Raw genomic sequence first — 25,346 nt, forward strand, 5'->3', positions numbered from 1 at the left:
AAAGTCACTTATCTAAAAAGAAAGGTTTTTTTTATAGTGGCCAATATTTTATCTCCAGCATAGTTGTGACTTGTCTTAATTGGTTGCATAGTTAATTGTTAATGTTCAATAAACTCAACTGAAATAAGTTAATTATGTAGACTACAAATTCACATGCAGAAACAACCCAGGGGCTCTTGCTAATGCTCTGGTTGTATAACAGGGGTCTCAAAAGAAATAATCATTGTATCTTTTTTTTTTAAATGTAAAAAATTCCATTATCCCTAGAGCAGCACAGTGAGTCCGGAAACACCTTAAACCATGGATCTGCAATCTTTTCACACCTACAGGTTTCTTTTATTGCTGATGTTAAAGACAGGCTTTTAGGAGGCTTTTGTCGTGTGTTTGACACATTTATAGTCATCTTCACACAAATTGCCCCAGCTGTCTGTCATATTGGATAGGGAGAATGAGAGTGTGCAGTTTTACTATTTCCTTACAGCACATCATACACATGGGAAGGCTCCGTTAGGCTCTGCTAAAATCTTAGCTGTTTCCTGCTGAGTATCTATGGAAGGGGTTTTTCAGTCACTACTAACTTCTCTATTTTAAAATGTTTTCCAAACTTGGAGATTTTTCCTGAAGGACAGCTAGACACAGGCCAGACTTTGAATTTTATTTTTAACCCCTCTTGAGTTTGTGGTTTGCAGAAGGAGGGATGGCTTTTTTCTTCCCACACCTCAAAGAGCTGAACAGATCGAACAAACAAAAATTCACTATGTATGGAATGTTACAGTCAAGATACTGTTTGGAAAATGTTGTTGTACCCTGACCTGTAGGAGCTGCTGCAGTACAAATAATAAAGGTTTATGTAGGAGGTCTGCATATAACCTTAACTACAGTACAGATAACCCCATTTTTGTTTTTAATAAACAGTGGCTTTATTGCATTTATCCAGTAAAATCCAATAACTACTGAAAATGGCAGGCTAAATTGCTCTGTATCCAACAACTGTTACATAACAAGAACTTGATCACCCTTTTAGCTTTTGCTCTCACCTTTTGTCAATTTCGCCTTTGTCATCAGCCTGTACTCGGTACTAGTGATCAGTCTGAAATATAATCCTTAGTTAATTTACAGCTCATTTCCTCCTGGGCTTTTTAGTTTTCAGTACTGATTTACATGGACCATGTGACCATGCTTCAGAATTGTAAACTGTGAAATTTACTTTATTATATTCACATGAGCCGAGTAGGTTGGTGCAGCTGAGAGGCATCCATACATCTCCTGTTAAGGTCGGGGCAAGTGCTTTCATTGGGTATGTTTTTATAGAAGAATTACATGGATTAAGAATGAATTCTGTAACTGTTTTCTTCTGAGGGCTTTTTTAAAATATTGCCAGAACTATAGGTGGCTGAAAACTTTCTGCATTTCACATGTTTGAAAATAATTTGTCAATCCTCCACCTTAAATTTTCATTGAAAGTTTTAAAGTTTTTCAAGTAGCTATAGTGGTAATATATGGTCTTCTAAAAATCCTTACCAATGTATCTTGTAATCACTATGCTGTGAGCTGTGCTGTGTATATTTGATGGTTTTTAAATTGCATTTTAAAGCATTCACTTTAAAGTGCAACTCTTTGAAGTAACTGACGTAACATAGTCAGCTGTGACTTCATAGGTAACATTGAGAATAATAAAATATAGGAAGTTTTTTTTAGTGTTTCAATGTTTCAACTATTCAGTTAATATTCTGATTTTCTTGTAATAGCTTATGGTTTTTGTGTTTTACCTCAGTTATTGGAATGTGGTGGCAACCTCTTTGATGCAATCTCTATTGCGGTAAAGGCAGCTCTCTTTAATACAAGGTAAGGCACAGATCTTAATTTTTTTGGGAGGATAAATACTTTCTGGGAGCTAAGTACTTTTAAAGCTTAAACATTAGAACAAAAATTAAGGGATTGGATGTCTAGGTCAACTTGCATCCAGATACAAAGCTGATCATTCACATCCAGCTGAATTGAATTAATCATTTCAGTCCAGTTTCTGTTGGGCAGATGTCTTTGTTCATGACAAGGATGCTTGTTGGCAAAGAGTTGAAAGACTGAATGAGCATGGTAATTGTTACCGTGTCAACCCTTTAAAGATGGCCAAATTCTGAAAAAGCTTGTGGGGGTGGGAGGAGGGAATGGTGCCTCTGTGTGGGTGTGTGTAAAAGTAATTAAAGGCCTTCATGGCCTAATTTCCTGAGAGGCTGAAAGTCAATGGATGCTGCAGGTGCTTGGCATCTCTGAAAATCACTTCCTCTATCTATCAAACTGTCAACAGCTCTAAATTCCTGTATTTAAAAAAAAAAAAAGTTTTATTTTTGTATTAAGCAACATGATTCATGGTTCATAGTTTCTTCATAGAACTGTTGACTGAGAGAAGGAAAGTGTTGGTGAGGACTAGAGCTCTGCAAACTTTAGCACAAGTGCAATGTCATTAATAAAATGGTCAGTTTTGCTTTGCTACCTTGCTCTGTACATGGAGGGGAGCATGATGCGAAGCAGGGAGTTTAGAGCAGAAACATTTTGCATGCCAGTTCTTTATATGTAGATAGCTAAACTTAGCAACATAGTTTTGCACTTACAGAAGTATGTTAGCCAATACTTTAGCTGAGTGGATAAGTTCTGTGTACAACCAGATTATGAAATTCCTAGTAGGCAAATGTTACATTTTTAGTTTGTCAGTAAGCCTTTGCAGCAGTTCTTTCCATTAAGAGTTTGATGAGTGATCTGATTTGGTAACTTCTGTTCACATTGCATTGTGAGACTCTAGAATAGCTTTCCAAAAATTAAAGAGTATGTTGCAGGCACAAGAGGTCTGAAGCTGATCTCAAGCTGTTGTACAGTAGTGTGCTGAAACTCGAGTGGCTTTAGTAGAGTTACTCTTGAGTTACACCAAAGTGAAATCAGAATGCAGCTCTAGGATTGGAACACAGCATACAAGGAAAAAAGCATGGTTTTGAAGACATATCAGGTTGTTAAAATTGGTTTGTTCATACATGAAGAAAGTCTTGAGATTGAGACAGACAGGATGGGTGAACAATCTTTTATTGGACCAACTTCTGTTGATTAGAAAGACAAGCTTTCAAGCTTCATAGAGCTCCTCTTTTAGGTCTGGAAAACATAGACCTGGTCTATGCTAGAGATTTTTGTCGACCAAAGTCAGCTTTTTGCTTCAAAACAGTGTTGGTGTAACATTGCAGTCACATGCACGCACCCCTTCCCCCACTGGCTCTCAACTCCCCTGATTTTGTGACAAAATAAAATCATCTTGATGAGAGGTGTAGAGCTTTTTATGCCAAACTTTTAGCAACAAAGCGTCCATGTGGACACTGCGCTTGGTTATGTCACAGTAAATGGTCTCAAGGAAGTGTCCCATAATGCCCATCCTAACTGCTCTGGCCATCAGTTTGAATTCTGCTGCCCTGCAGCCATCCGCCCCTCCCCCTTTAAAATCCTGGGAATTTTTGAAATTTCACTTCCTGCTTGGTTGGCCTGGAGAGCTCACATCTCATCTTCCCAGCTGACGGTGGTGGCTACATGCACCGAACACTCTCCTGCTTGGAGCACACTGGAGCTTCTGGATCTGATCAGCATTTGGGGACAGGAGGCTGTGCAGTCTCTGCTCCAGCTGAAGAAATTGTGATACCCCTTACCTATGGTCAGATTTCTTGTTTAACAGCAGAGAAGGGCTTACAAACGGGACACAGTGCAGTGCTGTGTGAAAATCAAGGAGCTCTGGCATGGGCATCAAAAGGCTAGGGAGTCAAACTGTCGCCCTGGTGCAGAGCCAAAGCCCTGCTGCTTCTATAAGAAGCTTTTAATTTCTGAACCTACGTTCAACTGTCATTCGGCACCTGCTCAGCCTGTTATCGAAGTGCTCTTTGCTGCTATCCAGGTTGCTCATATAAGGCTTCATGAGCCACGGCAATAAGGGGTAGGCAGAGTCTCCCAGGATCACTATGGGCATTTCAACATCCCCAATTGGAACCTTCTGGTCTGGAAAGAAAGTCCCTGCTTGCAGCTTTCTGTGCAGGCCAGTGTTTCTGAAGATGCATGCGTCATGCACCTTCCCTGACCAAATCACGTTGATGTCAGTGTAGCACTCTCAGTGATCCACAAGCGCCTGCAGTACCATAGAGAAGTACCTCTTTCTATTGATGTACTCTGTTGCAAGATGGTCCAGGGCCAAAATTGGGATATGCGTGCCATCTATTGCCCCACTACAGTTAGGGAATCCCATTGCTGTGAAACCATCCACTATTTCATGCACATTTCCAAGACTTACAGTCCTTTGTAGCAAAATGCAATTAATAACCCTGCACACTTGTGATAACACAGCTCCAACAGTAGACTTCCTGACTCCAAACTGATTAGTGACTGACTGGTAGCTTCCACATGGCGATCGCCATGTGCTTCTCCACCAAAAAGGCAGCTCTCGTTCTGGTGTCCTTGCGCTGCAGGGCAGGGGTGAGCTCCGCACAGAATTCCACGGAGGTGGTTTTGCGCATTCAAAAGTTCTGCAGCCACTGCTCATTATCCCAGACCTGCATAACGATGTGATCCCACCACTCGGTGCTTGTTTCATGCGCCCAAAAGTGGCCGGTGCACAGGTCTGTGAATGCAAACAGTAATCCAGCATTGTTTGTTTGCATAGCACACAGCAAGTCAGGTGTCTCAGATTCCAGTTCCAACTGGAATCTCGTGATCTGCTGCATGACCAGCCGCAATGTGTTCAGAACACGAACAGTGGAGAGCAGTGCAGGATCTATCCGTTCAGATAGATGTCGGGTGCTCAGGAAACTGGGGGCCGTATAAAAATGGCATGAAACACAGGTAGGAATGCAATGAATGATGGGATGGAAATTAGTGCGTCATGTGATGTTGAGCCAGCACGCATGCTGTACTGTGTTCCTCTTCCCCTTCCCACAATTCCTAGTGGCAGAAGGTGGCGAGTTGCACAGTGGGATAGGTGTCCATAGTGCACTGCTCTCACTATAAATGCTAGAGCACCACTCTGGACACGCTTCGGCGACACAGTGAGTGCTGTATGGGCAGGCACAAGCATTGTAATTACAGCGCTTTTTGATCATCGCTGTCGCTTGCATCAACACAATTTTCTAGTGTAGACAAGGCCATATTCATAGTGTCACAGCTAAATACAAGATGGAACAGATTGGTTAGCATAAGTAGTTAACACATTTCAAGGGACCATTCAGGGTAAAGTGGCCCTTTAACACCCTTCCAGTCATGGGAGGGATAGGGGGGAGGAGATTGAGACCATAACTCCACTACACTTCATTCCTCTTGGTATTTTACTGAACAGTCTCCTGCTTTAATCAACTTCTCTACAGTGGGGTTTTTTAAGGAGTGAAATATTCCTGTAATGTGGAATCCATTAAAAGTTATATTCTCACACATTGGGAAGCTGCCAAAGACTTGTGAACTTACTAAGGGTGAAAAAAGGTTTCAAATGATTTTATGGGAAAGCTGCCTGGATGTTGTTAGTCTAAGTTTAGTTCATAACGGCTGCTGTTCTGTGGTTCTTTTTCAGATCAGGTGTTGTGCTTTATTTACAAGATATCTGGGCTTTTTAAATGTATTTTAAACAGAAGTCCTATTTTGAGGGATATAGTATATAAAGGAAATATGAAAATTAAAACAGAGCAGCACTGGATTAGGAAAAACTTATTGAGAGCTAACACTGGAAGGCATTATGCACTCAGTGCTTGCTTTAACGGATCTTTCAAAAAAAGTGCCTTTTAAAATAGATATCTTTCATCTAGCATTTGAGTTAGTTTCATCACACTTACAAAAGTGAGCGACTAATGACTTGAGTTTGGAATTGTGTGGGCAGACCCTGTCTAAGCTTCTCCACAGGCCACTGCCAGTTTTGACCTACAACAGTCTTGCTTATTTCACTTTAGCACAACTGGCATTCTCTGCTCAAGTATGAACTGAGAAGAGCTACTGTTGTGAGGAACAAGAAGAAACCATCAAACTCGCTTTTATTTGTGAATTAAGAATTTGAGCTCTGGCCTTCAGAGGTGAAAGACTAGTGCACTAACCCACTATGCAACCTAGTCATTCTTTCCTTCCCCTTTACTTAATTTCAGATTTTTACTTCTTTACAAATTACTTAAGTTTCCTACAACAGCTATTTGCTCACCAGAAAAATATCGTTTCAGTCATGTTAGCAGTTTTTAAAAAGACTGAAGTATTTTTATCAATATCAAACAATTCAAATCTAACTATCCTGAATTTATAGCTCTACTACTTGTTGCTTCAAAGTCATTTTGTGACCAGGCTTCCATTATAGACCTGCTTGCAAAGGTTTATAAATCAGCTTTAAAAAGACCTGCTCTGGATTGAAATCTGGAATCCAAATTAGGGTGTTCTAGCTGCCATCATTTTTGAATCTACAAAAGCTTTTAGTTCTCAAATGCCTATCAGTCTTGTAGCGTAATAATTGTATCCTTAAAACCAAGCTTGTATAGCTTCCATAATCGTTATGGGGACTCCTTTCTTTAGGCTTGAAGGAATCCAAGATAGATATTTGTTAATCTTAAATTTTGCATTGTTCAGACAGTTTTAAATGATTCATCAAATACCTATTTAATAATATTCATTCAGTTCTAGTACTGTATATGTAAGGGCCATATTCAGTTATAGTAGAAATCTGTATTTTAGTGTAGCTTTACATACTTATGCCAGGGATGAATTTGCCCTATTGTATTTCTTGCATTGTGTTTTGGAACACAATCCTCCCATATGTTTGGGCCTGGAACAAAATTCATCAGGTTATTGCAAAAATGTAAAAATACTCAGTGCTATGGTTTAACATTAAATTAATGTGGCATATGCATAATTGTAACACTGGCAAAAGCTAGATAAATTGTGACTTTAGGCACTTCTTACTGAAAATCATCATCATTTCAACAGTAGGTGTGTCATTCTGCCCCTTATTTGACAACAGGGTAGTGAAGGAATTCTTAGGGGCCAGTAGAGCCTTTTTACGGATGTAAAGCTAGTTTTGCAGGTGGCAGTTCTAGACCTCCAGCACTGAGCTGAGTGTACTGCTGATATGCCATTGGTTGCTGGTGTGCTGGCACTGCAGTTTCTGCACTCATGAACCTTTCGCAGCTTTTAACACTATTGTGGGAACTCAGCAAATACATACAGTACACAAAAATGGAATGATGAGATTTATAATTTGCTTAGTCTGGGTGTTGGAGAGAAGGCTTTTCACAGATGGGAGAAATCTGATACTTTTCAGGAATGTCCTTGATCCTGCAAAAATCTATTTCTGCTTCTTGCTTTTTTACCAAGGTGGCTGCAATCATCTCCCCACTTCTTCCTAATATTCTCTCTCTGCCCAGCTCATGCACTCCTCTTGCCCTTGCACAAATTTCTTCTTGTTCATAACATCATCTCCTCTTGCCTTGAGTGCTGCAACTCCTTCTTCTAGCTCTTGAAACTCCAGCATGTGGAGATGCATTACTACTTGCCGCCTTCTATGTTCAAGGAAATATGACCGTCATTGCCATCTTTAAGCATTGCTTTTCACTTCCTATGCAATTCAGGATGGGAATTAAAAATTGATCTCTGTGGACTTGATTTTAACCTTCACAGGTTGTGTCTGTAACTTGCCTCTCTGCTTGTCTAGCACTGCTCTGGTCCTATCCCTTCAAACAACCTTGTCAATGCTGGCTAAAGAGCCTTTTCCTTTATACCATATCATCTGGAACAGCCTTTCTGTATATAACTAGCTAACTCTCTTGCTTTCTCAATTTTAAATAAAATGTTAACTTTTCAGCTGAAAACATCTTATTGTATTATATAACTCTATAAAGTAGTTTGGATACAGTTATGTAAGACTAAAAAATAGTTGCCATCTGTTTATTTTAAAATATTTTTTGTTTTGTCAGTATTATGCAGGGAATATGCCTCTTCTCTCTACAGATGTCTACGCTGTTCTGAAACACTTGCCTCAGGACTCATTGTGAACTGCAGACAACTAAAATATTTTTCCATGAATCAAAAAAACAAAACAAAAAAAACAAACCAAAAAACCCAAACAAACAAAACCCTTTCTGTATGGAAACGTGTTCATTAGATCAGTCCAGATATTTTACTTTAAAAGATTTTACATAATGCATAAAATAAGTCTCTAGAGTCTAATTTTTAACACACGACATTGTGCTGTAAAAGTATTACTATAAACAAACACTACTGTTAGATGTCATCCAGTTACTGAAGCCAGTTTTTCAGAGATGCATTGAGGTGTGTTATCTTCAAGGAAAGTGCGTAGAAATGGGAGAAGATCTGTTTGCTTTTTACTGGCCTGCAAAGTAAGAGCTTTCTTGCTATATTCATCCCTAAGGGGAAACAACATCCTTACACCAGTGGACTCCATTGGAATTGCAACAGGGCTGACTATGGCCCTTCACATAATGGGCAGGAAAAATAAAGCAAGTGATTATTTAGAAACTGTTCCAAGTACTCTTTTATTCATGACCATAAGAATGCCATGTTTATCTTTTTGTAAAAATTCTATGGAATTTATACATACTGTGCATATACTATGGCCAACTGGAAGCAATTCTTATGTCCTATACAGCTGACAAATTTTAAAATATAGACACACATACTGTACATTCACATTTCAAGTAATACGTGAAATTAAAGATCTCAGGCATTATTTCAGCAGTTGCACAAAGAGTTGGGAAAAGTATATATAATCCCTATTCATTACAGTGTAAAATCTGTTCTAAGGAAAAATATTTGAAGAATTCATTTTTCTCTTGATTAGACTCCTCCTAAGTGGGTGTAATGTGTGAGGCTGCGAGTCTATCATGGAAGTTATGAATTCTGTGACTTCCTACAATCTCCGTGACTTCTGCAGCTGCAAGGCCCCAACACCAGTGGCTCAGGTGGTGGTCCCAGGGGCAGCCCTGCAGGCCATTGGAGAGTAGTTCCTAGGGGAAGTTAGCCTCTGCTGCCAGAGCAGGGGCCAGCCGTTGGCCCCCAGAGCAGCAGCATCCCGGGAGCAGCTAAGATTTAGTCATGGATATTTATAGTAAAAGTCATGGACCGGTCACAGACCATGCAATTTTGTTTATTAACTGTGACTGGTCCATGACTTCTAAAAATACCCATGACTAAATCTTAGCCTTAGTAATGTGTCCTAAAACATTCAGCTGTACAAGGCTATCACATCCTATATACTTCTCCAAACTTGTGCCTCTTGATTTTCATTGCTGTGGCTGATAGGAATAATGAAATTGATCAGGTGTCTGCTGGAGTAATTTCTATTTGGAAGATGTCTAGCACAGGGACTGAAAAATTGACCCTATATTTCTTGACACTAGTTGAAGGCCTAAACCGACTAGCCAGAAGTAGATGTGAAATGTGAAGGTTGGGAGCCCAACCAGCTAAATCAGCACCTAGAGCCTCCTGGCTGCTACAAGGGGGGAGAATCTCTCAACTGCTGAGGGGAAAAAGGTGAGGAAAGGATTCTGCTACTCTAGCCTTCTCCCACTAGTTAGTCTCCATCCTTGAACAACAGCGCGTATGTCTGCTTCTGGTCATAGCTTTTCCAAGCATTAGCAGCAATATAAAAGTGGCATGAGTTTTACTGTCACTCCCAGGATTACATAAAGCAGTGCAGAAACAAGATCAGAGCCTTGTTAGCTTAACTCTGTTCCTGCTTGGTAAAGCTATAAGCAGCAGCAGAACCAGAGAAGTTGCTATCCACAGACTCCAGCTGACCACACTGCATTGTTTTACAATTGCTGCCCAGTGTAGCCGTGTAACTGTAACAAGAAATGTAGTATTTTTTGTAATTAAATTCTAAAGAAATGGATTTGTGTAAGCACTTATACCTGCCATGTGAACATGGGTCCTCATCCCCTTCCCCCAGGCCCTGACAATATATAGTTGTTCACATACTTGCTGATGTGTTTTAAAAAAATCATTTTAACATTAATAAAACTAATGTGACTGTTAATAGAGCTCAGAAGCATTCTTTAGAATTAAGACTAAAATCCTTCAGTACTAAAAATGAGTGTGTTAGATTTTGGGGGTGGGGGGGTTAGTAGTCTTTCATCTGCAATCCCTTTCTTTAAAAACTATGGAAAACTTATTTTTAGAAATCTTAACTTTATTTACTCTAGGAATGGGTCAGGCCTACATAACAGATTGAGGAGCATCCAGTAAGTTTTGCATATGCTTCTGTTTCAATAGGATACCCAAAGTGCGTGTTTTGGAGGATGAAGAAGGATCAAAAGAGATTGAGCTCTCTGATGACCCTTATGATTGTATTCGACTTACTGTGGATAATGTACCCTGTATCATCACATTAAGCAAAGTAAGCCTGTAGAAGTTTATATATTATTTCTTTTAGCTTGTGACTCTTCTATAAACTTTGGCTATAAGAAACCATCTTTTCTGATGACCAGAGCCATGAGATACCCCACTACTAAAAATAAGTTCTTTACTTCCATCCTTGACTTTTTTTTTTTTTTTTTTTTTTTTACTTGGGGGACAGGGAAGGAAATCTTTGTTTTGGAGAGTCTTTCATCTCCCCTGTCAAGTTGTATGTCTTTGTGGAGTGGGAATCTGTACTAGCAAATCCTTCTGTATACTTGGACTGGAACAATTACCTGTCCATCTATCAGCCGTTTGCTGATACTGAAGTGGACATTAATATTGGCTTCTCTAATATGCTACCATAGTATCCATTAGCCATTTAAAATGTTGCAAACCTATTTGATGAGCCACTGAAGAAACAGAAATTTTGCTGATGGAGCTAACCTCCTGCCCACCAGCACCTTATAAGACAGGTAAGCTTAATGGCCACCAATTTACAAATAACTTCTCTGTACCTTAGTCTAAGGGACCTACCCACAGCCACACAGCAGGGACTCGGAACAAGAAGCAGAACTCATTGTTCATAGCTTTCAGGACTATTTTCCCTCCCAATACCGCTATATTTTAAATTCTCTATAGACTAAATTGCATTCACTCTGTGTGTGTTGAATATCCCACTTGCATCACTTGATTTTCTGACAGTGAATGTTATCTGCCCATCTCTCCAACTTTCCCAGCAATACCGTAATTGCCATAGTATCAACTGTCTTGGCTTGGTCACGAGACAGCTTGCATGCTGTCATACAGATCATTCTAAGTGATACATAAATAATAATTTTAAAAAAGCTGTTGCTGAGGCAGAGACTGAATCTCACCTCTCCTGAGCCTCAGGCATGTGTAACTTTTTGTGGATAAAATTCTACAGTTGGGGAAGAAAAAGGCACCATGGGGTGGCAAGTTGATCCTTTTAAATATATATATTAAAAGGAGCTTCTTGCTATTACCAGATGTTTGGAATGCTTAAGTTCCATGTGGATGAATTAAGAGTCGGAATGTAGGTGAAGTGGCCAAAGGTACATGCTTATCCTATGTACCTAGTCTGTGTATATGCATGCACACAGAGCAACAATGCACTGTCAGCTGTTACTGTCCCATATCAAAGGGGCTATATGATTAACATATCTGCAATGACTTAGTACATGAGCTAAATCAAAGATCAGACAGTATTTATATGAGGATTGTTGTATACAGAAACTGACAGGTTAATGGTTTGGTGGAATTACCTCCAGTGTTCTAATCCCATCACTCACTATGGAGCTTTTCATAATAATCTGGTTACAAAACTATTTTAAAAAAAAAATCCAAAAGTAAAATGTGTCATTGGTTCTGCAGATTGGTTGTAGGCATGTGGTTGATGCTAGCCTTCAAGAAGAAGCCTGCTCTTTGGCCAGCCTGCTGCTTTCTGTGACCAGCAGAGGTATCCTTACATGCATGAAGAAATTGGGGAAAGGTAGTCTTGATCCAGAGAGTATCTTTGAGATGATGGAGGTAAGCAGTGCTGACTAGCAACTTTTACTCACATAAAGGTGAAGTGGGTCTTGAGCATATGAAAAATTGTAGTGTGGGCATGATAATTAGAGGGAGGTGCAAAAAAAGATTTGAGGAAGGTCCATGGCAGCTTCCTAGGAATCTGCAGTTCCATTGGGAACAAATTTCACTTATGCAAAAAGTTTTGGACGTCCCAAACACTGCAGTATTCTGGGTTTTCTTCTATATAGAAGTGTTATATTAGCAAAACTTCTTCAAAGTTAAGGTGACTAGCATTATTTACAGATCTTATGTTTACTTCATAAAGAACAAGTTTCAAGCCTGTTAATTTCTCTTTGAAACTCAAAGGAAAATGAAACTCCTTTAGCATACAGCAGGCCCACACAACAGAACTGGAACTTGTTGTGAACTGGTACTTCACAGTACGTGTTCTTTTATATGAAAAACAAGCTATGCAAATTAACTTATTTGATAACAAGCATTACAATCAGACTATTCACCTTTCATGTTTTGTTTTTATCTTTATATCTATCCAAGGGATCTTCCTTCCCTTCTTTAAAAATATTTATAAAGAAATACTGTGGTATCTGGCTGTCGTTTAAGTTGACTTGGGAATTTCACTTTAAAGCCATCTTTTAGGCCTTTCTCAAAAGCTTCCCTTTTAGTGTGAAATATCTCATGCCCAGGCTTGGCCTTAAAGTATATAACAAATAAATGTTTTACACAAGCTTCGTATTTCATTTGCACTTTAATTGAAAATTGTCTGTGTTTTGGAAAACCTTCACATTTGGCATAAAAAGGGCCCCTGTGAGAGAGAGAGAGGTGGGGAATGGCTTTCCCATCCTGTGAAAATTTGATATTTCAGAAACCTTTTCCCTTTTGCATTGGGATGAAACACCTTTTGAAGCATTGATGAGAAAGCAGAGAGATGCCAGCCCCAGAATTAACAGCTCAGGGAATGTGGCATGTAGTTGGGATGTAAGAGACTCAGGTTCAAGTCCATTCTCTGAATCAGGTATAGCAGAGACTTGAATCTGGGTTTCCCACATCAAGGTGAATGCTTTAACCACAAGGCTTACAACTATTCTGGGGGTTTTCTTCCACCCCTTCTTCCCCAATTCCATGCTGGACCTGAAACTGTTGTCAAAACAAACTTTGCAGAAACATACCAGTTTTGACAAATAAGCATTTTCCAGTAAAACAATATTTTGTCAAAAAATCCTGGCCAGCTCTAGTGAGGAATGCAGAAATTGGAGCCAGCTTTGAAAAAAAAAAAAAACTGGTTAAAGTGGAATGACACACTAAGCATGCGTGACACTTCACTTTCCCTTGATATAATCGGAGCCAAGATTAACACTCAGCCTTAAATCATTGAGCTCCTGTCTGCTCTTGGCCTAGTTATTTCACCCCTGTGCCTCAGTGTACCCATTTGTAAAATGAAGATAGTAATTTCTAGCTTGCCTCCCAGATGTTGGTGTTGGTATCAGTGTTGGTATAGGGCTTTGAACATTTAAAGAAGTATGCACCAAGGATCAGATTTTTTCAAAAGATATTTAGCACCTAATTGTGGAGGTAGGCATCTAATAGTATTTTCAAAAACACATAAGCAGGTTAGACACCTTACTCCCATTGGAAAAAAATGGGAGTTAGGCACCTTCCTCATATAGGGCCTGATTTACGAAAGCTTCTAAATGTTGTTGCGTTGACTCCTGTGTCAACCTAAGAGTTGAAACTTAACCCAGTAGCCCAGTGAGTCATGCTGCCCCTCACCTGTATTAAAGAAATCTCTCCTTGTCCAAAGTGGTGATGCAGTTCAGTGAAATAAATAAGAAAAGTTTTGGACGTCCCCTCTGACATGCTTTCTTTGGCTGGGGATCTGGCTGGTCCTGTTCCCAACCCAGCAGCCTGTTTGGGGAACAGATGGAACAAACAAAGCCAAAAGCTCTGTGAAATGGCTGTGTGAAATGGAACAGTTTCATAACCCTTGCTTGACACTTATGTCCTCCAGTGGATTGGCTCCAGCTCAGAAAATGTTCAGCATTGTCAACATTGGGGTGACCCAGACAGTGCAGCCCCTACATCGCTTTTAGCATAATGGTTCAGCTTTGGGAAGGTGGCATAGCTACACCTCTTCCTGGATTACTGTTATCTATAAGGGAGGGAGGCAGAAATAACTGAGATGACAGAGCAAAATACAGGACCTGTCCCAAGCCAAGGGTAAATGAGCCTTGTGTTGGAGATATCTGGGAGGGAGCCCACACAAAGCAGCCAAGCATCTGGTGTGGGGGTGGAGCAGAATACTTAATCCTCCTCCTTGGGGCTGCAGAGCGTCACTGCAGCTGTTATCCCAGCCCATTGATTGTAGCAGCAACTTCTGCACCCTCCCTACATGGGAGTTTTGGTCAGTGGCTCCATATAGTCAGACACCCCTGCCCCCCTTCCATCCCCAATTCTCCCAAGCTTGCCCCAAATGCTCTTCCTGATGCTACAGAACGGTACTGCTGTGCATGGGAGAGAGGGGGTGTAGTATCCTTATCAATAAGTAGCATGGCTCCTTGATCAGAGGAGCTGCTTCATTTTCAGGTTTTATGTGCCCATGGAGTGCTGGGACTTGCCCCAAATAAGTGCTAAGTAGTTTTATGGGTCTCTAGTTATAAAAGTGAGGTGCAGCTTCCTTCAGACAACTTGGTCATAGTTTCTATTAAGTACCCACAGCTTGGAGCTGCCTATGGACCTCTAAGGACAGTGGCCTAGATTCCTCTCTGCACAGGGCATTAGGGAATATTATGGTTCCACGGTCACATGCCAGCCTGGCCTTGGTCTGTTAAAGCATCTTAGAGAAAGCTCTGATCTACACCACTGCCATAAGATGCCTAAAAGATCTTTGCCAGTAGAGGTTCCGTACAGCCCCCCTTCCCATGCATGTCCCCGATACTAGAGGTGTATGGAGGGGGGAGGCTGGTGCAGGAGTTGCTTCTACTGGGTTTATGCCATTGGAAAGTTCCCTGCTGAAAAGGAAATCTCCTGCTGGCCATTTACAAACAATTTCACACCTTTGAGGCAGCTGCCTGGCACAGAGGGGCAGACTCGTACTAGGGAATCTGGCCCCCTGACTCTGATGAAGTGGAGCACTTGCCCCTGCTTTGAACAATTTATTTGGGGTTTTTTTCCCCAAAGTTTTTTGATCAAGTTAAAATAAGATTCCCCACATGAAGTTTTTGTCTTCAAATATGCTGTTTACACCAGCTGGTGTATGTTAATCATTAAGGGAAAAAATAGTTGACAAGGGAAAGTGTTCCACATAACTTCTCTTCCTGTTAGTTGTAGGCCTCATCTTTGTCTTTCTTTGCATTACAGACAGGAAAAAGGGTAGGCAAAACATTGCACACTTCCCTACAGAAGATCTTAGACAAAGAAGAGAGTCTGGGGACGACTCGCCAGAAGGTTGGATTCCTAGGATGAGTTGTTTCATCAGTGCAGATGTAAATTTTCAAAAATTATTTTTCATTGTACAATCGTGTCAGTTTGTGAAATAAAGGATATTTTTGGTTTTAATATTGTCATGTGTCCTAAGCATGTTTAAAGGCTTTTTTAATGAAGTTAGCAAAGCTCAAGGAAACTTAATTAAGTCTTAAATGAAAATAATTTAATCTGAAATGCTTCATACTGACTTCTGTTCTGTACCCAGGAATTGCACCAATCCAACAGTCAGTGCAGCTACCTGTAGGGTCACTTCTAAATTAGTTTGTGTAGCCAAAAAACCCAACTTCTATCTCTGCAACACACCAGAGCAGTTGCACACTGGCAGTCAGCATTTGGCTGGGGAGGTTATTTTATTCACTATGCAGATTAAAAAAAAACCCAAGTAATAGGTGATTATCTAATCAAAGACCATTTGAACCAAACATCTTGCTCTGTGCTTATGGAAGATAGCTGAAAAGTACATTCCTAATTTGCACTTTAGACCAAAGTTAGTTTAACTTTTAGCATCATATTTTCCCCCTCTAATGCGAGCAGAGAGAAAGTGTCAAATTTAGCTTCAAGATGCCGACGGTGACAATGGCTTTTATCCTTTCTGGATCTCCCACTCCCCAAAAGCTCCAAATACGAAATTGAGGTGAAAAATGGGAGTTTAACTGCTGCTTCCCCCTGAATAGCTGGTCAGATCTCCAGTCTGACTTAACACTGGAGCAAGCAACAAGACCCATCAGTTATACTACTGTATAGTTGAGGCAACAGTGATAGTACAGCTCCTGAAGAAGCTATGCTAGTCTCTCCTTGTATGGAAGTAGTTTCATACCCCTGTGCATTGTTGTTTCCTTTCTGTGAACCTTTTCCAGTTCCACTATATCTTTTTGAGATGAGGCAACCAGAACTAGACACAATCAAGGTGTGGGTGTACTACAGTTTATATTGTGATACCATATTTTCCTAATAGTTCCTAACATTGTTGGCCTTTGATGGTTCCTGCACCTTAAGCAGAAGATTTTTGAAAGCTATTGAAGGAGGCAAAGATCATTTAGGTGGAGGGAGAAACGAAACAAAACAAAATTTTTTGTAGTTTCAAGAAGATGCTTGTTTTAGCTAAAAGCATACAGCTGTCTTTTGAATAAACATTGAGGCAAAGCCACTGCAGTCCTCCAGAAAGCAATTATTAACATGCTTTGGGGCAAGTAATCCAAGTTGTTTTTTTCCCCAGTTTCCATTATTTAAGATTCCTAACATTTTTAGGTTGACATATTAGAACTCAGTGGAATTAAGAACTGAAGTTGTTTTTTCCCCCCAGTAGGGGTGGGTTATAAGTTCTTTTACAGCCTATCAGTGTTTTGGGTTAAATTAGAAGTCATATCCATATTACTTAAGTGATTAGAAAAAAAAAAAAAAGTACTTTCAAATCCTTATGAATCCTTTAAAATGCCTCTGTCCCCCATTGTTAGATAGGGCTGTATTTATATTTATTTTAAAATGAGCTCTTATCGCCTATGCTTCCACTTTGGGCTACTGAAATTCAGCTGGAAGAAAAGTTATGGGAAAGTAAAACTTCAGCCCCCCCAAATCAGCTGAAGAACACATTCAGCATAGGATGCATGCTTCAAACACTTGATCATAGAAGATTGAGAAGTAGAGTGACTTCTGACGAGCACAATGTTTCATCTCATTGCTGTGCCTTATGATAAAGTTATGATAGACATGATTAATGAAGTCAGTCTACATTGAACAACTGGTTCAATTGCAGCTTTATTTTGTGCCAAGATTTATTTGAAATGACTTGTCTAGCAGCTGCAGCTTATTCAGGATAGGATGAGTATGGCAGATAGGCAAATAGAAGATGGAGTAAACAGTTAGCTGATGTTCGTATTGAATAAGTTTAAAAACAAAAGCCACATGTTATACATATGACAGCAAGCATCTAATCTAGCTGCAAAAAAAACAAAAAACTTTCAAGCCATAGGATTCCCCCAATGACAGCAGCAAATGGTCTAACTGTTACCCATTATGCTATAGATTAATGGCCAGGTACCAATAGTTACTCAGAAGTATTTTTCAAGTGAATTTTGTAATCTGGTGACAAGAGGTTGCAGTTCTATAGCATCTCAAAATGCTTTGACACTAATAGATTAATGTAGCAGGTCACTTGTGCACAAGCATCCACACTTATCAGTTCCTTTCATCTTAAATTGGAGCGATTTGTACTGGAGAAGGAATAGCTAAAGTTTACATATGTTGTGAAAACAGTGTTCAGAATCAATAGAACCTTTGTTAAACAATTTTCCACAGGTGGATGCCTGAAATTAGGCACCTAAATATTTACTGCAGAAGTGCTGAGCACCTCCTATTCCCTTTGAATTCAGGCCACTTTAAAAAAAAAAAAAGTAGTTAATAAATACCCACCCACCCACACCACCTGACTGTAGGCACCCAAGTTTGAAATTGTTGGCCTTTATTTTTGATACCAGTCTTGAGCTGCTGCTCTGATAAAGGATTTGCTTTTGTGAATCAAACACTGCCTCCATCATTCCCCCTCTCACCCTTGTTCATTTAAATTTATTTGATGCAATGCATCAGCAAAATATTCTTTTACCCCTTATTTCTGTAGGTGATTATAGCTAAATGTATTACAAATAGCTGCCAGGTGGTCTGTGCTGTCCCTGGTGAATTGCTGATATATAAAGCCCTCTTCCCAGGGGGGCACTCAACCTCTTACAGAGGAGAGAGAGAGAGAGAGAGAAAGATTTATGTTTATCCCATGGAACCCAAATGAATGCAAACACTTTCCAGCAGATCTTTATGGCGCTGTTGTTCTCACACAGCCTGCAGCCATTTGACGATCCTACCCACTTCTGTTTTTTAAGGTGCGTATTTAAAAACCAAACCAACCACACCCTAACCAGACCAGTACTCAGTTTCTTCACACAGACTTCACCACAGCAGCTCCATGTGGGTTGCTGGAAAGTTCCATATGTTGCTGTGCAGCTATTGCCACGTTTTCATTGACATGAATCCAGTAGAACTAAAAGGAAACATCTGTGGAGCAGGATAGCTTAGTGTTTGTCCCAGAAAGTTTTAATTGCTGTTGCTCAGAGAGTGTAGACAGGCCACAAGCTGCACATTAGAACAAAAGATTCTAACAGTTCCTGCTAGGTTGGGGCAAAAATAAATGAGTACAATTAAAAAAAAAAAAAAAAAAGTCACCTTGTAAATAGCTTACCCTTGTTTTTCTGCCTACTGTCCATCTCAGCACCCACCACTGCACACAAGAGGTGGGTATATTAAAGCACACCAATGTGCTTCACACTAACTGGCTGGTGTAGACCACTCTGGGTCACACTAAAAATTCCCCAGTGCTTGTTAACATAGTGCTATTTGCAGTAGGGAATTTGTAGTGCATGCCAGCAAGCTCTATATATGCCAGTTAGCATGCAGCATGTGGGCGTGCTTTAGATATCACACCTCTCTAATGCATATTTATGCTATTTGGCCATCCCTTTGAAGCAAAGAAGAGGGGGCCTAATGTAGGTCACTAATGCTGTGGAAATTTGTAGGCAGGTTTTTTGTGGGATTGGTGGAATAGGGGTTGGTTTGATATTTCCATGCTTCTGTGTCTGTGCATACACAGATATAAAATACATATATGGTAGACTCACCTAGCATAGAAATCTTTACTTTTCAGCTAAAGTAGCAGCCCCAGGGTCATGAACTTTTTTTTTGTGGTGGTTTATGGCAGTTGAAACAGCTTTTAACAAAACCTGTTTCAACTTAGCTTCCTCCTCTACAGCCCCTAGCACAATAGGGCCCTAATGTTGGTTAGGGCCTCTAAGTGCTTAATTTGTAACAAAATAGTATTTTACAGAGACAGCACCTGGGTGGCTGGGGTTAGTTTAGGGCTTCATCCTGAAATCCTTCTGCATTAACATTAATGGAAGTTTTGCCTATATAAGGTTTCCAAACTCAGAGTGCAATTATTGCATTTTAAGCCCAGATCCTCAAAGGTGTGAGTGCTGAATTCCCATTGCAGTCAATGAGAGTTCTATGCCTAAATATCTTTGAGGATCTGGGCCTTAACACAGTTTCATCAGTTCTTTTAACCAGAGAAGTGACCTCAGGTAGTGGGTGAGGACACTTAAGTACCACATAGTTAAGAACTACAGGGGAGAAAACTAAAAAAGAAAAGAAAAAGTAAAAGGCTATAAACTGTTGTGAGAGCTTAGTAATTAGACCACCAATAATTTTGACCCTAATTCAGCCAGGTGCTTATTCACATGCCTAACTTTAAGCATTCAATGGGCCTCTTTGTAATCAATGGCACTTCATGTGCTTGGAGTTAGGCGTGTAGAAGGATGGTGAAGCACTGGAATAGGTTACCTAGGGAGGTGGTGGAAACTCCTTCTTTAGAGGTTTTTAAGCTGTGGCTTGACAAAGCCCTGGCTGGGAAGATTTAGCTGAGGTTAGTCCTGCTTTGAGCAGGGGGTTGGACTAGATGACCTCCTGACGTCCCTTCCAACTCTAATATTCTATGTACTTAAACACTATCAGGTTTTCTGTGGTAGTAACTTCAGAATAACCATTCCAAAAAAAAAAAAAAAATATCCATAGATAGCTATTTCCAAGATTTACCTGGAGTATATCTAGGTATGCTGCATATAAAATCCTGAATACAGATAAACTGTGGTATACATTTTTCCCCCCACGGTTATGGAGCAATATAGCCTAAGTGACAGGAAAATTTGTTTTCCCATGTAGGGTGACCAGATGTCCTGATTTTATAGAGACAGTCCCAATATTTGGGGCTTTATCTTATATAGGCACCTATTACCCCCCACCTCCTGTCCTGATTATTCACACTTGCTATCCAGTCACACTGTTCCCATCTGTCCTTTTATTAACATTGATGGGCCTTTAGATCCATCTGGACCTATTGTTAAACAATCATAGCAATGTATAATGGACTCCTACCCTTGGGTACCCTGCAGAGCGGCACATCAGATCACCTAATGCATGCACACATTTCTTGTTGCTAGCTAGTAGCTATGCTGGCAAAGCTTTGTGTTTCTGAAAGTAGAATCAGGATTAAATCTGTACTCTGCAGAGAATCACTGCGTGGGTAATTGCAGCCAAATGGAGGAGCTAGACATGGGTCTAGTTCTTAATGGCCTAATCATGAAAGACACAATGCACCCACAAGTCTCATTAAGGTAAAGTAAAGTAACCAGGAGGCCTGTCCTCTATTCTAAACAACATGAGAGTTAAGCTAGATCAAGTTCAAATCCCTCACTGCCAGAGCAGTTGTCTGATTACTGACTGGCTCTTATTGTCAAGGCAGAATTGAAACATTGAAAGGCAGGATTAGACCCACTTGCAAAGTCCCATTTTCCTTGAGTGATGGTCCCTATTGTATTCTCCTGAGGGTATGTCTATACCGACAGCAGCAAAGTCGCCACCGCCAGATCGATCTTTCTGGATCAACTGAGCGGCTAGTGTAGACCCGCTCAAGCAATCAGGAAGTCAACTGAGTAAAACCACCCCCCAAGTAGTGTAGCGCTGCGTCGTTGGCGCAGTGCAGAGCAGATGCCGCGCAGAAGGGAAGCACAGCAGTTGATGGGAGTTACACAAGCCACTCTGCAGAGTTTGCTTAACCCCCGTTGACTGCCACCGAATCTCCCAGTCAGTGTAGACCAGGGCTAGATGTTATGGGCCTGTGCCACAGCACCCACTAACAAAGTCCCTCACTCACTGAAGCAACAACTTTGACTAGCGTGGGTCTAATGTCAAAGGAAATCTGGAGCCTAGACTCTACCTGCAATTTTCTTAGGCTGTCACTGAGTCCTACCACACAGCTAGGAATCAAACCGCACACTTTCCCTTTTAGTAGGGGGACCAGATGTCTTGCTGTTATAGGGACAGGCCTGATATTTGGAGCTTTGTCTTATATAGACACCTATTACCCACCTCCCGTCCCAATTTTTCCACACTTGCTATCTGGTCACACCACCTTTTAGGGCACTACACCTACAGTAAGGGGCTCATTTTGTTACCTCAGAGAAGGAGGTAATTAGCTAATTGATCCATTAAAAAGGTAGGAATTGATGTGCCAGGGCTGCTAAAATGGTGACCATTTTCAGACTGCAGAGCCCTAAAGTTAGGTTTCTGACTATGGTTAGGTAACTGATCTTTCAGAAATATCAGTCATCTGCAGGTCCTATTTCAGTGAGATTTGAGCATGCTCAGCGCTTCTGAAGAAAAAAAGACCACGTTTTGCTAGGTACCCAGATCTGACCCTTTGGAAATTCAGATGCCATCTATTTTTGTTAGTCAACAGTGCTTCTGGATATTGAGTAACAAGGAAATCTTTTCGGTCCTTGCAGAAGGCACCAACTATCTTGCCATTAATGACTCCCAAATGACATTTTTCAGCCACAGTTTCATCCACTGGAACATTTTAATAAGTATAGGGTTATCTTCTGAGCTCTATGCCCATCTCTAATTGGCAGCTCCCATCACCCTGCTTAAAAAAAAAAAAAAGAACCCCATGGACACCAGGAAGATTTCATGTCATATTTGTGTTAAATGGATTGAATCTAAGATTTGATGTTCTTGACTTGAAGCATCCCCAATAAAAATTGTTGAGTACAAATGCACAGCTAGTTTAATTTAAAAAAAAAAAAAAAAAAAAAAGAAAACCCCACCACACACCAGAGAAAAACCAGCCAACAACAAAACACACACACAGCCTTTTACTGATGTCTTCTGGGTCCCTGTTTGATCAAAAGGTAGTGACTGTTCTTTCATCAGTCTAATTCTGTATCTTACACCCCCATGAACACCAGACCCTGTTAAAATGAAGTGTCCATCTCTAAATTTTGGGGAATGTTTTGTTTGATACTCTCAATAGCGCTAAGCCCCACAGTTCATAAATAAATTGGGGTTCAGCCCCCCGCCCCCTTCAAAATCAGCTTTTTTTAAAAAAAAAAAAAAAAAAAAAAAAAAAACCCTTCCCAAAATTTATTTTAAGTTTGTTTTCCTTCTAATTTGAGCATTTAAGGGGGAACTTGTGCTTGCAGGGTAAAGATTGAAAATATGACCCAAGGGCTGGAAATGTACTTTTATTTTTCAACTGAAAGCTGGGCTTCTCCTGCAATCTTTTGTTTCCAGCAGCTGGGGCTTTTAAGCAGAGTCATCAAGTATTGAGAGACTTGTACTAAGATGGTGAGTTGGTGATGATGAGTTGGTGATGATGTGGTCGGTCCACTTTGCTGCTTCAAGTGGAAATTTTTATTTCCGGCTAGTCTATACTTAAATTTACAGCGGCACAGATGTATTGATATAGCTTGTGTAGCCACGTTATATTGACAGGAGAGAGCTCTCCGACCGACATAATAAAAGAGGAAGCGGTGGGGGAGGGTAAAAGACATTCAACCAAGAGAGCACAGTCTGAGACAAACAAAATTACAGCTCATGCCAGAAAGGGCCGTCAGTATCTTCTGCCGGCCAGGAAATATAGGTCAGGAAGGTACCAAAAAAACCAAAAACCAAACAACATTCTGCTCCAGCTGGTTTTAGCCACCCTAAATTAATCCAAAACCCTGCATCAGGAATAGTGTTATATTACTCCACATTAGTCATATTGTTAATTTTACAACAGCAGTGAACTGGGGGGGATGGGGGGGGAAGGGAAACAGTTCTCCCACTTTCTCCAGCAAAACCCTAATCAAAGAAAAGGCAAGCAAGCAAATCTGATGCCATGCAACACAGAGGTGCTGAGCTACCAAAGAGAGCTCTCATGCTAGGGGGAGGGGAAGGGAGAGAGAGAGAAAAAAAAAAAAAAAAGAAGAGGTGTGTGCACACTGAGCTAACCCAATAGCCGTTTACATCCCGCCCCCAACCACCCCCTCTCCCATCTTTGCATCAGCGTTCTTCTACCCATACAGCTCAAATGACTTACATTGCACCAGTGACATCTTGAGTGGAATTTTCCAAGAGTGTTGAAGGGTATGTCTACACTGCAATGAGACATCATTGCTGGTCCATGCCGGCTGATGTCACTTGGGTTCAAGCTGCAGGGCTGTTTCATCACACAGAGTAGACTTCCAGGCTCGGGCTGGAGCCCAGGCTCTAGGACCCTGAAACGTGGAATGGTCCCAGAGCTCGGACTGCAGCCTGAGCTGGGAAGTCTACACTGCATTTAAAACAGACCCACAGTCTGAGCCCCGCAAACCAGAGTAAGCTGGCACAGGCCAGCTGCGGTGTTTTTAATTGCAGTGTAGATATGGTCCTAAGTCACTAAAGGTCTCAGTCCTATTTTCAAAAACAACTTAGGGCCAGATTTGCAAAGGCATGCAGGCATCTACAGTTGCAGATGTCTTGTAGGAATTTTCAAAGGGCCTATGTGCAATGCTATACATCTTTGAAAATCTGGTCCTTTAAGCCAGTTTGGAACCCAAATCTTATTGAAAGTCCATAGGACATAGATATTTAGGAGCCTAAATCGCTTTTGAAAATGTAACATAGGCTTCTAAGTCACCAAAGGCAGATTTTAGGGGTCTTTAGGCAGCTAAAGTTGCCTATAAGTACCTAGGGGATTTTTAAAAGCACCTAAACACCTTTAAAAAATCTGGCCATGAAGCCCTTTTAAAGTTTTTTAGCCCTTATGTGTGGTGTTTTTCTAGCGACAGAGCACTCCCTAAATGTTCAGTCTAAAGTGACTTGAAAAAGCTCAAGAAAAACAAACCCAAAATTTAAGGCTTCATTAGAGAGCCTAGATCATGCATCTCTCTCAGCTCTAAGAACAAGATGGTCTCTCTGCAGACCGGCTGAGCCCTTCAAAGCTGAAAGCTGCAGTATGCAAAAAAAACAAAGGCATCACTGCTTCATAGCTACGCAAACCACCTGTTTAAAACCAAACAAATTGTTCTACCTGCTGATTTTTAAAGATATATGCTCGTTATTGTCATGAGCAACACTATCCTCAGAAGGAAAGCCGTTTCAGTGACAGTCTGGGAGTTTAATATATGTGGAATAGAGATACACCAGCCTCCTTTAGAGAGACTGTTTCAATAGAGGGTAAAACATTTTCTAAGCTCTTTTCAGCTTTAGCCTTTGTCTTGGATGTTTTTGCCAAGTTGCCACTGATGTAGTAACCTATTGGTCCATCCAACATACAGTGGTCAAAAGAGTGTTAAAGGGACAAGCATGGTTTTCCTAAGCCATTTCATTTAGTTTTTGTTAGCAGTGTGGTTGTTTAAGGCCCACTGGCTGCTTCTCTGATCACTTCATAGGTCAAGTTATAGAATCAAGGGATGTAGGCAAGATTTTTACTTCCTGCTCTTGGGTAGCGTGAGCCAGACTGCAACATTTCTAACCTCAACCCCAGGCAATGGAAAGGGTTAATTAGTTTCTCTCTCCAGTTTCCTGCACTGATTGTTGTATTTCAATGAGTAACTTTCAGTTTCAGCTAGAGAATTCCAAGCAAGCTACCGCTTGTTTCTGATCCAGAGGAGCAGCGAGGCAGATCTGCAAGTGAAATGGGCAGAAGCAAATTACATTTCAAATAAGTTATTCCTGCTGTTCTGGGTCTTGCGCCTGTTCAAAGCTGAAGAGATGACTGCATGTCTTGTGTTTGCCTGAGAGCTTGATTGAATAATTGAGCTCTGATGGATTTTGGACAGGTGGCTTCTTTTATGATTTCATTTCTGGACTGAATGAAGCCAGCAGTCAAAATGGCTTTGACTAAGAAATCAGCATAAGGAAGTAACAATAAGACAAATATAAATGTTAATACATTTCCAATGCCTATTAGGTCTTTATGAAACTTTTCTCTGGCTTTAAAGCTAATCAGAAAAAGAGACTCTTGTAAGGAAATTGTAAGATTCATTGGAAGGGTCTCATCAAAAGCCATACCCTGGTTA

At 40.6% G+C, this 25,346-nt stretch overlaps 1 protein-coding gene across 1 annotated transcript in view; it reads left to right on the forward strand.

Moving 5' to 3' along the window:
* EXOSC7 (exosome component 7) overlaps positions 1 to 15,498 on the forward strand; it is a 29,039-nt gene extending 13,541 nt beyond the window's left edge. Inside the window, exons 5-8 of the mRNA XM_067561725.1 lie at positions 1,775 to 1,845; positions 10,270 to 10,393; positions 11,788 to 11,943; positions 15,301 to 15,498. Of these exons, the coding sequence (XP_067417826.1) occupies positions 1,775 to 1,845; positions 10,270 to 10,393; positions 11,788 to 11,943; positions 15,301 to 15,405 (456 nt within the window). The 3' untranslated portion in view covers positions 15,406 to 15,498. The remainder of the gene's footprint in view (positions 1 to 1,774; positions 1,846 to 10,269; positions 10,394 to 11,787; positions 11,944 to 15,300) is intronic.
* Positions 15,499 to 25,346: the final 9,848 nt, after the last annotated feature.

The sequence above is a fragment of the Emydura macquarii genome, unplaced genomic scaffold (assembly GCF_026122565.2).
Source record: "Emydura macquarii macquarii isolate MOO-44397 ecotype Brisbane River unplaced genomic scaffold, CSIRO-AGI_Emac_v2 contig_2422, whole genome shotgun sequence".
Classification (NCBI taxonomy): Eukaryota; Metazoa; Chordata; order Testudines; family Chelidae; genus Emydura; species Emydura macquarii.